A 15,121-nucleotide genomic window follows, 5' to 3' on the forward strand; every position below is an offset into this window, starting at 1 on the left:
CCCAGGGCACGGAGGGTTTCTGGGCCGGGGCAGGTCCAGCCTCTGCCCCACCAGCACCCCCAGGGCCTTCTGCCTGGGCTGCTCCATCTGCTCATCCCCAGCCTGGATTGATCCCAGGGGTTCTCCTGACCCAGGGGCAGCACCAGCACTTGGCTCTGTTAAACCTCCTGAGATTCCCAGGGGCCACTGCTCGAGCTTGTCCAGGTCCCCCTGGATGGCCCCGTCCTTCAGGTGTGTCACTGCACCCCCAGCTCGGTGTCACCTGCAAACCTGCTGAGGGGACACTCGATCCCTTCATCTTTGTCCATCAGCCCTATGACACAGACAACAACTTGCTCTGAACACAATCCTATTTGAAAACAGGTACCTTTAAAAATACCCACCAAACCCACCCAAACCAGCTCAAACATTTAATTCTTTCAAAAACTCAGTGTGCTGGGAAAAGGCTTCTTAAAGGAAAAAAAAGGAAGTTTGAGCAACTTCCTCCTTAAAAGTCTAACAGAAAAGCCTCAGGGAATGATGGCAAAAGCTTTGATTTCTGTGACTGACTTGGAACCTGCCAGGGCAGAGCACAGATTTTTAGGGAACAGGTGACCTGCATCTCAGAACTGAGAAATATTGCAGACAGAGAAGTATCACAGAAGCCTTCCTGCATTGTCACTAAATAATTGGAGACATTTACTTTCCCAAAATAATTCTGAGTTCAGTAGAGACTGACAAACAGAATTACTCAAAACCATATGGCAGTTCCCAGCACCTGCAGATACACAGGAAGCTGAACCCCAGACTGATTCATAAACGCTGAATTCTTTCCACAGACTTGGATTTACACTGAAGTTGCTGGAGATGGAGTTCACATTTGTGAGCTGTGCTTTTGGTCCTGTTACAATTTTTGCTCCTTAGCTAAACTACAAGTAATTAAACTGTCTTCTCTCACCAAGCTCACAAAAATCAAGCAACTGCTCAAAAGGACTTGACTGAGAGACAGAGCTGCACCTGAAACATGACTGGGTCATTTTTGCAGATAATTCCATTAGGGGCTGGTTTCAGCCTTTTGGGGATTCTGAAGGACAAAATGTTTATATATGTGTCAGGTCTTCCTTGTAGCTCATAAACCTGTGATCCAATATTTAACTACATAATTGCACACAGAAAAGTAATTATAACTGTTATAAAATGCGAGTTTAACTGAACAAGCTGCTGGCAGAAAAAGTAGCTTTGTCCAAGTGAAAAGCAGAGGAGCAGACACACTAATGTTGTTCTGGTGTTCCTGGGATGACTGTGAGAGTGTTTTGTACCCCCCAGGACAGGATGCTCTTGAGTGAGCAGTGGCTGCTCTCACCTTGACCCTCACGGTGACGGTGGCCAGCCCAGGAGGCATCGTGCCCTTGCTGTCGAAGGCTTCCACCAGGAAGGTGAAGGTGGCTTCTGTGTCAGAGAATGACTCATAATCCAAGGATTTCAGCAGGGACAACTCGCCCGTGTGCCTGTTCAGTGCAAAATACTGTCGTGCCTCCTCCGTGCGGATGCGATAGTTCACGTCCGAGCCCAGATCAACATCCTTCGCCTGCAGGAAAACAAAGGGACTTGAGACCAAACAAAGCCCTTCTTCACAAAACATCCCTACTAGATTTAAAGGATATATAAAAGAAAACTGCTGCAAACAAGTGCAGTTTTGTTATATTGCTCTAATTGTATTCGATGTACACAGACACAAGGAATCAAATTCACTGAGGGGTCTAAAAACCAGAGGTACCTGCCACAGGAGACAAGGACAATATTCAGGGAAAGAGGCAATGGAAGATGAGTCTGGTCTTGTTCTCTTCCCTGGAGCACCTGCTATCAGCTACTACCAGGGAGAGGATCAAGGAATCCCAGAACTGTTTGCGTTGGAAGGGACCTTGAAGACCATCTCATTCCACTCCCTGCCATGGGCAGGGTAGCTTTCCATTAGCCCAGGTTGCTCCAAGTCCAGTCTAACCTGGCCTTGGACACTTCCAGGTATGGGGCAGCCACAGCTTCTCTGGGCAAAAAGACTTCCCCCACACTGCAGTTCCCAATCTCTGCCTGCACTCTCACTGCCAAGTTAAATCAATCACACAACATCTTCTTCACTCCGTAACTTCCTCACCTCTATCTTCAGGAAGACAGTGCCTGGGGGTAGATTTTCTGGCACGTAGACGGTGTAGGAAGCGTTGGTAAACACAGGACTGTTGTCATCAATATCCAGCACCTTGATGGCCAAGGTGAGCGTGGAGCGACGGGGATCGGCGGCTCCGTCTGTGGCCTCAACGATGAGCTCGTAGTAGTCCCTCACTTCTCTGTTGAGTTTCACTGCTGTGTAAATGCTGCCATTGGATGTGATCCTGAACAGGTTGTTGAAGTTTGCCAGGCTGTAATGGACCTGCCCATTGACCCCAGCATCTGCATCTGTAGCCTGGAGGAACAGCAGAAGAACCATGTTTTAATGCACGTACTCAACACAGCTCCCCCAGGGAAAGCAGGTAACCTGGGGAAGGGTTCTACAGAGCACCACTGCTTGTGTGGTTGCTCAGAGGTGCTTCTTTAGGGCACCCTACTTCCAAATTAACCTAATACAAAAATGTTGTCTCATGAGAATTTGTTCTCCTGGTTTCCAATTATAGGAGTATTTCAGATTACTTTTGGAGTTTCCTGTGGGGTTTTGTTTGTTTGTCTTTTTGTCTGGATCAGTTATTTCTATGGAGGAAATAGAACTGATTGGAAACTAAGCAGATCCAACCATCCACTGACAGATGTCAATTAAAAGGACAATTATCCACAGACCAGTCAGGATGAAGTCACAGCCACCCCTGCTTAGCACATGGATGTAGTACAGGGAAGAAGCACAGTGATCTTTTTCTTATTAACAATTTTAATTAACTTTTAATTGATTTCCACAAGATAAAAGGTTTCATTACCAAGTCTTACAATGAACACTTCTACCGGAATGAAACATTCGGGGAAACTTCCTGACAACTGTTCTGAAAACAAAACATGCAAATCTCTCATGATCATCCCAGATGTCATTTATAAAGGCAAATAAATGAGAATGCCTTGCTCACAGGATGCCCTTTTTTTTCATTTACATAACCTTATTCATCACACCATAATTTAATTAAGAGGAGGAAAAAAACCAGGTCAGCATTCGAACCTGGGAGCTCTTGGAAAAGCATATGAATTATGTCCATCCCTATAAGGACAGTCATGAATTAACTGGCTGCTACCGAAATTGGAGGTTCAGTGTGTGAGAACAGAGACACCAACTGAACAAACCTAAACAGTTTCCTGCTGCAATGACTGGCCTCTTCTGAGAGCAGAGGAACAAGGATGAAACATGGTAACATTCGGTTTTGAAGAACACGATGAACAAACTGTAGAAAACTAAGTAGTTCTTCAGAGAGCGGCGATTAAAACATCACTGGATGTGACAAAACGTGTTAGGGAAAAGCCAAATTCTAACTAATGTGTCCATTCCAGCTGTCTGCATCCATCCTCCATCTAAGGACATAGTCCAGAATGATTTGGGCAGCGCTGAAACACCCAAATCAAACAGTGTCAAACAAAAATTCCCCTCAGACACCACCTGAAGATCCTCCAGCATTAGGATTATCCGAGGGCTTGGCTTCACAAGCATCTGGTTTGTCAAGCTGGGCCACAGCACAACACATGTTCAGACCAAGAATCCCTCCCTGATGTTTTGGCATCTGCTCCTGACTTTTCCAGTCAATGCTTTCTCTCAAAATCTCTCTGCTGGGAGGAAGGACAGGATGTCAGCTCTGGGGCCTCTCCACAAACCAGTTTCCGTGGCAGTTTTCAGCTCTACCCACGACATACAAATCACAGATGTTACTTTTCTCTGGGCTACACAAATAACCTTAGTAATTTCTTCTATTAGCTAAGGTCCATTAGGAGTAAAAAGAAGTATCAGGGAAAGCACTGAGCCCAAAATTGGCTGGGTTTTTTTCTATCCCCCACAGTGCAGCCTCATTGAACCCCCTCCACTCCTGATCTCCTGTGTGTGCAGGCCATGTACAGAGCACGTTTCCTCCCCTGCAATAAGCCAAAGCTGTCAAAGTTGGGGGCAGCACAAGTGATAATCCATGTTTCCAGAGAGGATCACTTACTCTTCCCCCTCCACAGTGGGATGTGAACACCTGACAACTGCAGAACAAACCGACTCATTTCTGCTACAAGATTTTTTTGTTGCATCCAGCCCTAACCCAACTCCTCCTCCCCTTCATCCCCACAGCTGGCAAAGGGAAGGAAAGTTCCAGTGCCTGTAGAGGCAGAAGTGGTGATATTTAGTGTGCATGGTGGGATTTGGCCAAAGGTTGGACTTGGTGACCTTGGAGGTCTTTTCCAACCTTAGTGATTCCCAGAGCACGAAGGAGCCTGGGGCACCCTCAGCCATCAGAGGAGCACTCCTGCAACACCTGAGGGTCCAGCACAGTCCCCCCAGGACCTGCCAGGCATTCTGGTGTTCCACCACCTGCAATCACACGCAATCCCTGGGAAATGGGGAGAGGGAACTAAGCTGATTTTGTTCTGCTGGGGAAAAGAATAATTTGGAAACATCCCCCCTGCACGCTCAGAGGTTTCCCTCTGCTCTGAGGGAAACTGGTCCAAGCAGCCTGACAGGGAAATTTACTGCCCCAAAGTTACCCAACTGAAGAGCTCATAAATTCCCTTCAGCCAGTGTGGCCAAAAACCAAAATGGACACATTTGTCAGGATAGAGGAGCCTGTTTTACCTAAGTTTAAGGTAAATGTTTGTTTTTTTTTTTTTTTTTTCAATTAAGAACATCTGCAGGAGCATAAATTAGACTTAAAAAAAGAAAATAAAACAATCCCTTACCGACTGGCCCTTCTTGCCAGTGCTGCAAGAGACACAGAAAGGTGAGATGCCCGTTTCCACCTCTCCCATTCCACAGAATCATAGAATCCCAGGATGGTTTGGGTTGGAAGGGACCTTAAAGATCTCCTTGTTCCACCCCTTGTTCCACCCCTTGCCACGGGCAGGGACACCTCCCACTAGCCCAGGTTGCTCCAAGCCCCGTCCAACCTGGCCTTGGACACTTGCAGGGATCCAGGGGCAGCCACAGCTTCTCTGGGCAACCTTGGTCAGGGCCTCCCTGCCCTTACAGGGAAGAGTTTCTTCCCAGTATCCCATCTATCCCTGCCCTCTGGCAGTAGGAACTCATTCCCCCTTGTCCTGTCACTCCAGTTCCAATGAACAGCCCCTCTCCAGCTTCCCTGTACCCCTTCAGACCCTGGAAGGTGCTGTGAGGTCTCCACACAACCTTCTCCTCTCCAGGCTGAACATTCCCAGCTCTCCCAGCCTGTCTCCCCAGGGGAGGTGCTCCAGCCCCCTCAGCAACTTGGTGGCCTCCTCTGGACTTGCTCCAACAATTCCACGTCCTTGTGATGCTGGGACACCAGAACTGTGCACAGTGACCTGGGTGGGGCCTCACCAGGGCAGAGCACAGGGGGAGAATCCCCTCCCTGGACCTGCTGCCATGTTCCTTTTGATGCAGCCCAGGATACATCTCATAATGTTTATTCACAATTAGGAACACCACGTTCCTCTGCAGAGCCAGAGCAACTACTGCTCTTCTTCCAGTAACTCCTCAGATCCACATGACAACTCTCATTTCCATCATTAACTTACAAAGTACTGCTTCATAAAACCCAAATAAATTGCTACTTTATTTCCCAGGAAATTCATCCCATATTTTTTAGAGATACCCTCATCTCCAAGGTGACAGCCTTTACCTGTTGTGGTAAATTGAAATTTGTGTTACCAACTCTGCTTCAACATTCCTAGGATATTCCTAAGAATATAAAGCAACAGTATTCCAGGGTAGCAAATTATCTTCCTCTGTCTCAAACAGCTTGAAAACACAGTTCTGGGAGATCTGAATTACCAAAATGCCTCTTGAAGGATCATTAACTCTGCAATATAATGACAAGGGCTTTAATGTCAACAATATTAATTATATCATTATCATTCTTTTCAAAGGAAACCTTCCAGTAATACCCACAACTCTTGCTCATGATGGGGAACAGGATTTAGGCAGGTTAATTGAGGATTTGGGCTTGGACTGTTAGAGCTGGAGAACAGCAAAATAAGGCAGTGGGTTGTTATTCCTACACAGCTGAGGGAACACAATGGGAATCCCCAAGTTGCAACACTTCTCAGGGACCACTTTACCACCAAACCAACTTCCTCCAGGTTAAATTTCCCTTCCTGAGGGACAGAAGTTCCCTGCCATCCCCTCCCAACCCAACAGAAGCTCCTGATCTCCCCCAGCTTCCCAGTATTCCAGCAAACATCACAGCTCCAGGGAGGGATGGGAATTGTGCTGGAGGATCCAAATGATGCTGTTGGTGAGAATTACTGTTTGCATGGCTGATAACATGATTTTTTTATTACTATGGGTTTAATAGGGTTATTATTGAGGGTTTAATGGGTTTATTATTATGGGCTGGAAATATTCCCAAGCCCTTCATTTGTGTCAAACAGCAAATCAAGTGTGGGTGGGAGTGTTAAATTGGATTTTGTACTTGCTTTGCAGGGATATTCCTGTTTGTGCCCACAGGACTAAATTAACATCTCCCAAGTGCAGAAAGAGGCCACAAATATTTGAAATGTTCTTGACCTCTTGGTATTTATTTATGAATATTTTAAGGAAGGAACATCAGTCATCCACAAAAGTTTGGATTTTCCTCTTGCCTAAACTTCAGAAAGGCTTTTCCTTTCTTTCATTCCTTTTTGCCTGATTTTATACATACTTTCTCTTCTCTATTTCGTTCATCATGTGCTCTAAGCAAAGCAAAAGACGAGGAGGTGCCAACACAAAACTTCATGGTGCACTGCAGGAGCCAGAGGCTTGGTTACACTGTGGGATAAATCCTGAATATCCTGAATTACTGGCCTGCACAAAATAACCCAATGAGGAGAGATGATAGAAAGAACACAAAATAAAATTGGACATGGTTCTAGCAGGGGGCAAATTCAGTGATCTGCCACCCTCACATTCCACCTGCTGCAGGGGGAGGTGGCCCAGCTCACGGCAGTGGGGTTGGAATGAGATGAGATTTAAGGTTCCTTCCAACACAAACCTATCTGGGATTCCCAGATTTTGGCTCTCTTGAAATGTCAAGGCAACTCCCTCTTCCTGGAGAGAACAAACTGTTGCCTTCCACACACACCCTTTGGAAAAATACTACAGGTTTTGGGGATATCCTCCAGGAACTTCCATATCCTGCTGAATTCCCAAGTCATACCAGCTTATCCTTCACTATACTCGGAGAAGGATAAAGGTGACACCCTGTAAATTTTCAGACACTGACACATTTTTAGCCCCTGGACAAGCCAGAAGAACCTTTGATGATTACTTTCCCAGTCAATGCTAATTCCAGAGCATCTGGAGGGTTACTTCCCAAACCAATTAAATGAGACTCATAATGAAACTACACAGTAAGAGCAGTTAAATGCTACGAGCAAATATAAATTAAAATAAATGAAAATCAAAAACCTCATGGCTGCAAATTCATGATTTAATGGGCTGGTGAACCTCCTACAAAAGTTAATCACATTTTAACACTTAAAAACAGACAAGCTTCTTTCAGTCTGGCACACAACCAAAGCCTAACTTTAGAGACTTGGGTTTACTTGAAGGATGATTAGAATTTTTGCTTTTTTTGATGAGTATGTTCTTTGGCAATTCAGAGATGAAACCAATGCATGTACAATGCAAAGCCAAAACAACAAAAAAAACCCCTCACCAAACAAAACTTTCTAAATCACAGATGAAATATATTGCTGGAAATCTCCACGTTTAGCTGGGCTCCCAAAGATTTCTCTAATATGTTAATCCATTTGAAAGTTATTTTTGGAATTTCTCTTGGCTGCTGGCTCTCCTCCTAAGCCCACCTACTTAAAGAATATTAGAATTAGAATCCAAGCTGGAACATAACAGTCAACCCTTGGATTTAAAAGTACTTATCTCACCAGTCAGACTCTTCTAATGCTCTTGGTTGCATTCTGTCATCTCTCTTGTTCACAGAAGAAAACTTAAAGGGAATTAATTTTCTTACATTAATTACAGATAGCAAAGGCAAGAGGTCTGAATAGTAGAAAAAAAGACACTTGACATGTATTATAAGGAAATTTGGGGTTGGGTTGGAAGGGGCCTTAAAGCCCATCTCGTTCCATCCCCTGCCAGGGACACCTTCCACTAGCCCAGGTTGCTCCAAGCCACATCCAACCTGGCCTGGGACACTTCCAGGGATGGGAATCAGGTATCAAAATCCTAAATGGGCCTGTATTATCCTAGAATATCCTGAGCTGGAAGGGACCCACAGGGATCATCCAGTCCAGCTCCTGGCCCTGCCCAGGACACTCAAACAATCCCACCCCGTCCCCAAAGTGTTGTCCAAACACTCCTGGAGCTCAGACATGAAACCACTGATTCAGAAGGTTTATTACAGCATCAGGCTGAAAGAAATAAAAGGGCTTAAAAGCACTCTGAAAGGCAAGGTGTCAGGAGACAAAAACAAGGATTCCTTTCATTCAAAAAATCCCTGGACTCTCCACAAGCAACTGCCACGGTTGTGCAACTGGTCTGATAACAAGGATCAATAATGCACTGCACTGAACCAGGAATGGCATCACTGGGAAGGTAAAGATGGAAATTAATACACAAATGTAAGAGATATTGGGAACAGGGAAGACAAGAGCACAGCTTTTGAAATTCATTTACCAATGGTAAGGAGCTTCTTTAACCTACTTGATCTGTGCCTTAAGCTGACTTAAGTTCAGGGACCCGTGGTAGAGCAGGGCTGCAAAATATCCTTCAGGAATAACACAACCCCTTGGGTTTTAGCAGAAAGAAGGTGATCCTGTCCAGCACTGGTGATCTAAACCAGAAATAAGTAGCACAAATCTATGTCCACATCTATTTCCTCTCATGCCACAGGCTCGGAATTGAAACTTTTTAAGAGGCAGAAGGAATTTGCCTGTTAAGAACCAAATGAAAAGCCAACTAGAAGCACATGAAAATCTCTATGTCACCAGCATCTCTATGAGGATCTTATGGGAGATGGTGCTGAAAGTCCTATTAAAGTCCTTAAGTCCTATCTAACCTAACCTGTAGGCAGATTTCTTAGTAAACATGGAAGAAAATGATACCACAAAGGTTCTATCCAAAGGATCAACCACTTACAAGAACCTAAGTCTGAACTTTCTCTGGTTGAGGTCCATCTGCCACGTTATGATTCTCTGATTTTAGGTTCTGATTAGGTTTTTATGGATTCTGATTTATATTGTTTTTACATGTATTACATGAATTCAAAATGCAGTGATTTGAGTAAAGTGGGATTCCTTTCTGGACTTTTTCACAAGATCTTGCAATGTTACATGGAAGGGACCTTAAAGATCATCTCATTCCAAGCTCCCTGCCATGGGCATGGGCAGTAATACTTCACCAGCACTGGAAGAAGATTTCCTGTCTATAGAAAGACAGAATCAATGAGTTGTGAGGGGTCTCCAGAGGTCATTTAGCCCAACACAACAAGCCTCACCAACATCTGTGAAATTTAAACTGGGCTGTAAATCCTGAGCCTCGTGAATTTAAATAAAAATTGAATCACAGAATGCTTTGGGTTGGAAGGGACCTTAAAGACCAGCCCAGCCAACCCCCTGCCATGGGCAAGGACACCTTCCACTAGCCCAGGTTGCTCCAAGCCCCGTCCAACCTGGCCTTGGACACTTCCAGGGATCCAGGGGCAGCCACAGCTTCTCTGGGCAACCTGGGCCAGGGCCTCCCCATCCTCACAGGGAAGAATTTCTTCCCAATATCCCACCTAAACTACTCTCAGTCAGTTTGAAGCCATTGCCCTTTGTCCTGTCACTCCAAGCCCTGTAAATAGTCTCTCTCCCTGTTTCTTGTCATCCCCTTCAGGCCCTGGAAGGCCACAATTCACCCATCCCAAAGCTTCTCCTCTCTAGGCTGAACAATCCCAACTCTCCCAGCCCTTCTTCCCAGCAGAACTGCTCCAGCCCTCTGTCAAAAAAGAACTTGTCACAATTCACTGATACCCACAGACAGACAGCTCTGTTAGGAAATTGGTGACATAATTACCTTTCATCAGCATTCAAGAGTGAGTTTGCTTCTTTACCCAAGGCATTTAAAATACTTCTTTCCCATTAAAAAGCAATGTCTAGGATCAGTAGACTGGTGCCAGACAGGATATCTCTGTCTCACCCAGTTAGTTTTGTCTTAGTTTTGCCTGACTTTGCTCTGCAGTGAACAAAGGCTATTGGATTTCTACCACAGGTATGATTTCACATTTATTATGTCAAAAGGAAAGCAAAATATTTCCATTGTGCAGTACAATCAAAGAACGGCCTCCAAAACCCTTTTCCAGGAGGTAGAATAGCTCCACTTCTAAAGAACAACTTCCTTTAAGCATTTTTTTCCATCCTTTAAAAAGAAGCAGGTGACAGAGGTATCACACACACTGCAAACTGCTCTCAGTACTGCAACGTATTTATACAGTCTCCATCTCAGGGAAGATCTAAGGTCAGTGATACTTGAGCATCTGATTAAGGAGTGGTTTCCCCACCACCACATAACTCTTTATCTCTATTTTCCTTCTCATTTCCTTCCCCAGTGCTGTCTCCCCTTGATATCAACACATACAAGTTGGAGATTTCAAACAGTGCTGATCACAAAAATACACCATCAACAAACAAATGATAGGGAGGAGTGAAGGGATCTTGATATATATATATATATATATATATATTAAAAAACATGAATAAAACCTTCAGTCCAGTGATGTCTTCCCTCTCCTGGGCCCCATGAGCTCAACAGCTTCTTCTTTAACCAGACACTGCACTTTGAGTATGCAACAAACTACTTGGGACTGATTTTCCCTGAACAGGACTGTGAACTTGCCAGCAGATTTTGCAGTCGATACATCGATCCCTTCCTAAATGTCATTTCATGCTTTCCCTCCCATGCCCCTGGTATTGATAACAGAGCACTGTGCAAGGCAAATCATTCCAATGCCCTGCCTTCAGCATGTTTTAGACTGCAACGAATTGCCTGAATTTCACTGTCAAGTTTCCCATTTGCAGCTTTTTGCTTCCCCTTGCTCCTTTGTAGAGACCTTCATGCAGCAATTCTCCCGCTGCCTTTCGGGGCATCCCCGGGATCAGACGTGAGGGAGCAGCAGGGAATCCAATCCACCCCCGACTGCCCCAATTTAGACAAGGCAGTGCAAAATAAAAGGGATTGGAAAGACATCTGCTCCACTGCCAGCCTGGTTTTTGTTCTTTTAATCCTCAGTCTGCTCCACAACCCCCCCCCCAGGCAGAACTCCTGTGCCAGTGCCTTCAGGAACTGAACTCCACTGGCAGACAGAGCTGTTGGAGTGCTGGAGAGTGAGAGCACTCCGGAGTGTGGATCCTGCCTGACTGCAGGAACAAACCCTGCCCTCTCCCACAGGAAATCTTTCACTGCCCTTGTTCTACATCTCCTTGGGTAACAACCTCCCAGATGCCACCTAAGCCCTCATGGGAATCCCTTTTGAAGTCCAACTTTCCCACTCAAAACAAAGCAGGGCACAGAAAACTCTTGTCTGTGGCAAATTATTAATGGGAGTGTCCAAACTAATTGTTTTATACCCCAGCTTGTTTATACCCCCATCCCTGGAAGTGTCCAAGGCTGGGTTGGACGGGGCTTGGAGCAACCTGGGCTAGTGGGAGGTGTCCCTGCCCATGGTAGGGGGTGGGATGAGCTTTGAGGTTCCTCCCAACCCAACCCCATCTGAGCTCAGGCAGGTGATGATCCTGACACCAAACCCCACGTGTAAAAGATCCTAAGTGGCTGAGCACCTTTTCCATATCCTTCACCATCAGGTCCTCTGCCTCAAGGAGCAGCAGGGCCAGATCTTCTGGGCTCTGAAGGTAAAAATCTCTTGCTCTGTTTTTCCCTGTGCAAAATGGGATGACGACATTCCAAAGGGAAAGGGACAATCAAAAACCTGTTGTTTTTTTTTTTTAATCATCTATGTCACTCTTTGTTCTGGTGGATTTCAGGTTTCTGTTAGATATAAATGTAGTAAAAGACATTCTGAAAAGCTTGGTAGCCAGGGGGTTAATTCTTGGGAGGGAAAACACACATCACAAGTTCATGTTCTTTTACCAGGCTGTTCTCACCTCAAATAGGCCTTTATGCATATTTTAACCACATTAAAGCTTCTATACAAACTGTATTCCCACAGAAACCTCTCCCATACCTGCCGTGGTTCTATTGTACAGCAAAGCACAACACACCAAAAGCTATTTCAGTTTTTAAAGAGGAATATCCTCAAACAACACAGCTACACCGAAACGCTCGCCAACACTATTTCAATAACCTCGCTGAAGCCAGAAAAAAAATTCCAAATGCCCAAATCTCTCTTTTCTGTACCATGGAATGGTTTTTCCAAAGGATATTTCTACATTGATTTGCATTTGTGAACACGGAACAACAGGAACTACATCCAGTATTTGTGCTATAAAGAGAAAGCTTTCTGCGCCAAGAGACTGGTGTTAACCATGACTGGAAATGGTAGAACCAGTTTTTGTCACACCACAACTGGGAACAAGAGATTCCCAAGGCTTCAGGAAATATTTTCACTTCAACACAACTTAGAAATCCCACTAATTTAGAAGACAGAGAGGTTCTGTGCTGATAAGTTGTTATATTTTATAGTTCCATCGAAGCTAAATATACATCCACCCTCGTGTTTGAGAGGATGATTGAGCCTTGAGGGCCCCCAGCAAAACCCAAAATGGATTTTAAAGATATTTGGTACTGATTTGAACTGTTACACCCGTGCATTTTAGCAGGCAAAATGAAAAACCACCACACACGAAGGCAATGCCAAAAACCAAAGCAATAACCCAACAATTTGTGAAACCTGATTTAATTGCAGTGAGGGATCCTAAATTCCCCATGTCCCAGGCTTCAGACCAGTCTCTGATGTCTTATTAAATAATACAAATTGGGAAAAAACCCATGCTCATTATGGATATATGCTACCCAAGATGGTTCCCAGGGTACTCAAAATGTCCTGTTCTTCCTGAAGGTACGAGTTAAGGACCTCCCATTTTCTATTTATATGGTTGCTACTAGAGAAAAAGGAAAAAAAAAAGGTAGATTTTTCACTTAAATTCCTGAAAAACTTTGCTTTCAAATTCATCTTTTAACCTACAGCTCATGCTGCATCCAACCTTAGTGTTAACTCATCCCTGCAGCAGATATGAAACATTACATTCAACCACTGGGCATCAAAACCCCACAGAAACAACTCCTTCACACTTTCTTCTTGCACCTGATGCTGGAAAAAAATGACTTTGCCCAAAAAAAAAAAAAGCAATGTTTGCTTCAAGTGACTGAATCTGCAGCCAGGAGTTCACAAGACTCACAGGTGTTATAAAAATTTACACAGCTTCAAATCCCTCAAATTAGCAATACCCCCAAGCAACATCTATTTTTACAGCAGGTAATCAATTATTTCAGTCAAGGCTTTAACTGGTTTTCACCTTAATGGCCTTAAAATGTTCCATATGTGGGACAATTTCCTATAGCTGGGTGTCACTTGTTCAGTATGGTAGGAAATGATTTAAACAGAAACCAGCAAGAGTTTAAAAACGTGGCAACACTGTTTTAACACTGGAAATCTGTGACAAGTGAGTTTTTACAGTGGCATTTCTTAAAAAACCCCAGGGTTTTAATGTGTTATTTTTACATGAAAAAGTGTTTTCAGCTATTAAACATAGCAAAGAAAACAATCAATTCCATATTTTAAAGCACAATTCTATATTTTAAAGCTCAAAACACGACTTTGTTACCACAAATACATCTGACAATGGACAGTTTGCATTTAAACTTCTGACATTTTGGTGAGATTTTGCCTAAGGCACAATTATTTCATGCTCTTTCCTAACTGTCTGGACAGTTTGGATAATAAAATAAACGATTTAAATGACTTACCCTAACTTGACCAACAAAAGCATTGGCTTCCTCTTCCTGCACAGAGAGGTTTTTGGGTAGAAACATGTCAAAAACTGGTCCGTTGTCATTCACATCTGTCACCACTATATTGACAGTAGCAGTTGAGGTCTAAGGAGAAAAATAACACTATGAACAAATTATCTCTGTTTTACAGTTTCCCAGGTGAAAAACTTATTGTTATTTATTAGACCTGAGCAGTACAGAATCACAGGTAAACAGATGATCAATTTGTGACAGAGGAAGCAGCATTAATTTGAAGAGCTTCTTTTAATCTTTCCATTCTTATCAGACAAAAAAGGCTTGAGATTGAATAATATATTAAACAAAGGACATCAGATACCTTTTTTCTTACACCTCATCTGAAAGACTTGTGGAGCTTCCACTCCCCCAAAAAATTCCAGAAAAATCAAAATTTGCCAGAACAATAAATTTGGAAAGAAATTAGTGACTTTATAAATCAAAATATGCCCCTGTGATGATGAGCTGAGCAGATCAGTCAGACCCTGAGGTGGCACAATCATCTTGTCTCATCCTCCTGTACCCTCCTTCCCCCACCCCACACTGATGTGCTTTATGCCCCACCACACCAATTTTAGCAGCCAGAGAGGTGCCTCGTGGGAACAGCCTAATTAACTGTCTTTTACACATAAAACATCCACAAAACTTGTCTGTGCTCCTGTGGAAATTTTTCTATCCCAATCAAACACAGCTGGAGAGGGAAATACTTTGCTTGTGGATCTTCACAGCTTGAGTCACATCCTTTTTCACTTCTACACACTGAGAGTCCCAGACACAATCCCCCCCACATTATTGTCATTGATACATTATTGAATTTTAAATCAATTCACCCAACACAGTGTCTCAGATCAGTTTTCCTGGGTTTAAATGCCTTTGGATATGGATCTGCTTTGCATCAAGCTACACTGGGGGAAATTTGGGCCCCTCACGGCAGGAGAGACCCGGAGGGGCTGGAGCGTGTGCAGGGAAGGGAACGGAGCTGGGGAAGGGGCTGGAGCAGCAGGAGAGGCT

The 15,121-nt window shown here is 44.1% G+C and overlaps 1 protein-coding gene across 13 annotated transcripts in view; it reads right to left on the minus strand.

Annotated features, from left to right (window-relative positions):
- Positions 1–15,121, minus strand: part of PCDH15 (protocadherin related 15) — a 688,108-nt gene that overhangs the window by 91,561 nt on the left and 581,426 nt on the right. For all 13 annotated transcript variants that reach the window (XR_001876630.1, XM_017826140.1, XM_017826139.1 and 10 more), the window contains 3 exons: positions 14,072–14,200; positions 2,132–2,437; positions 1,343–1,567 (listed from right to left, as the gene is read on the minus strand). Coding sequence is in view for 12 of the 13 variants with exons in the window: in XM_017826140.1 (XP_017681629.1) it covers positions 1,343–1,567; positions 2,132–2,437; positions 14,072–14,200 (660 nt within the window). In the remaining variant the exon portion in view is untranslated. The remainder of the gene's footprint in view (positions 1–1,342; positions 1,568–2,131; positions 2,438–14,071; positions 14,201–15,121) is intronic.

The sequence above is a fragment of the Lepidothrix coronata genome, unplaced genomic scaffold, assembly GCF_001604755.1.
Source record: "Lepidothrix coronata isolate B3197 unplaced genomic scaffold, Lepidothrix_coronata-1.0 Scaffold124, whole genome shotgun sequence".
In the NCBI taxonomy this organism is placed as follows: domain Eukaryota; kingdom Metazoa; phylum Chordata; class Aves; order Passeriformes; family Pipridae; genus Lepidothrix; species Lepidothrix coronata.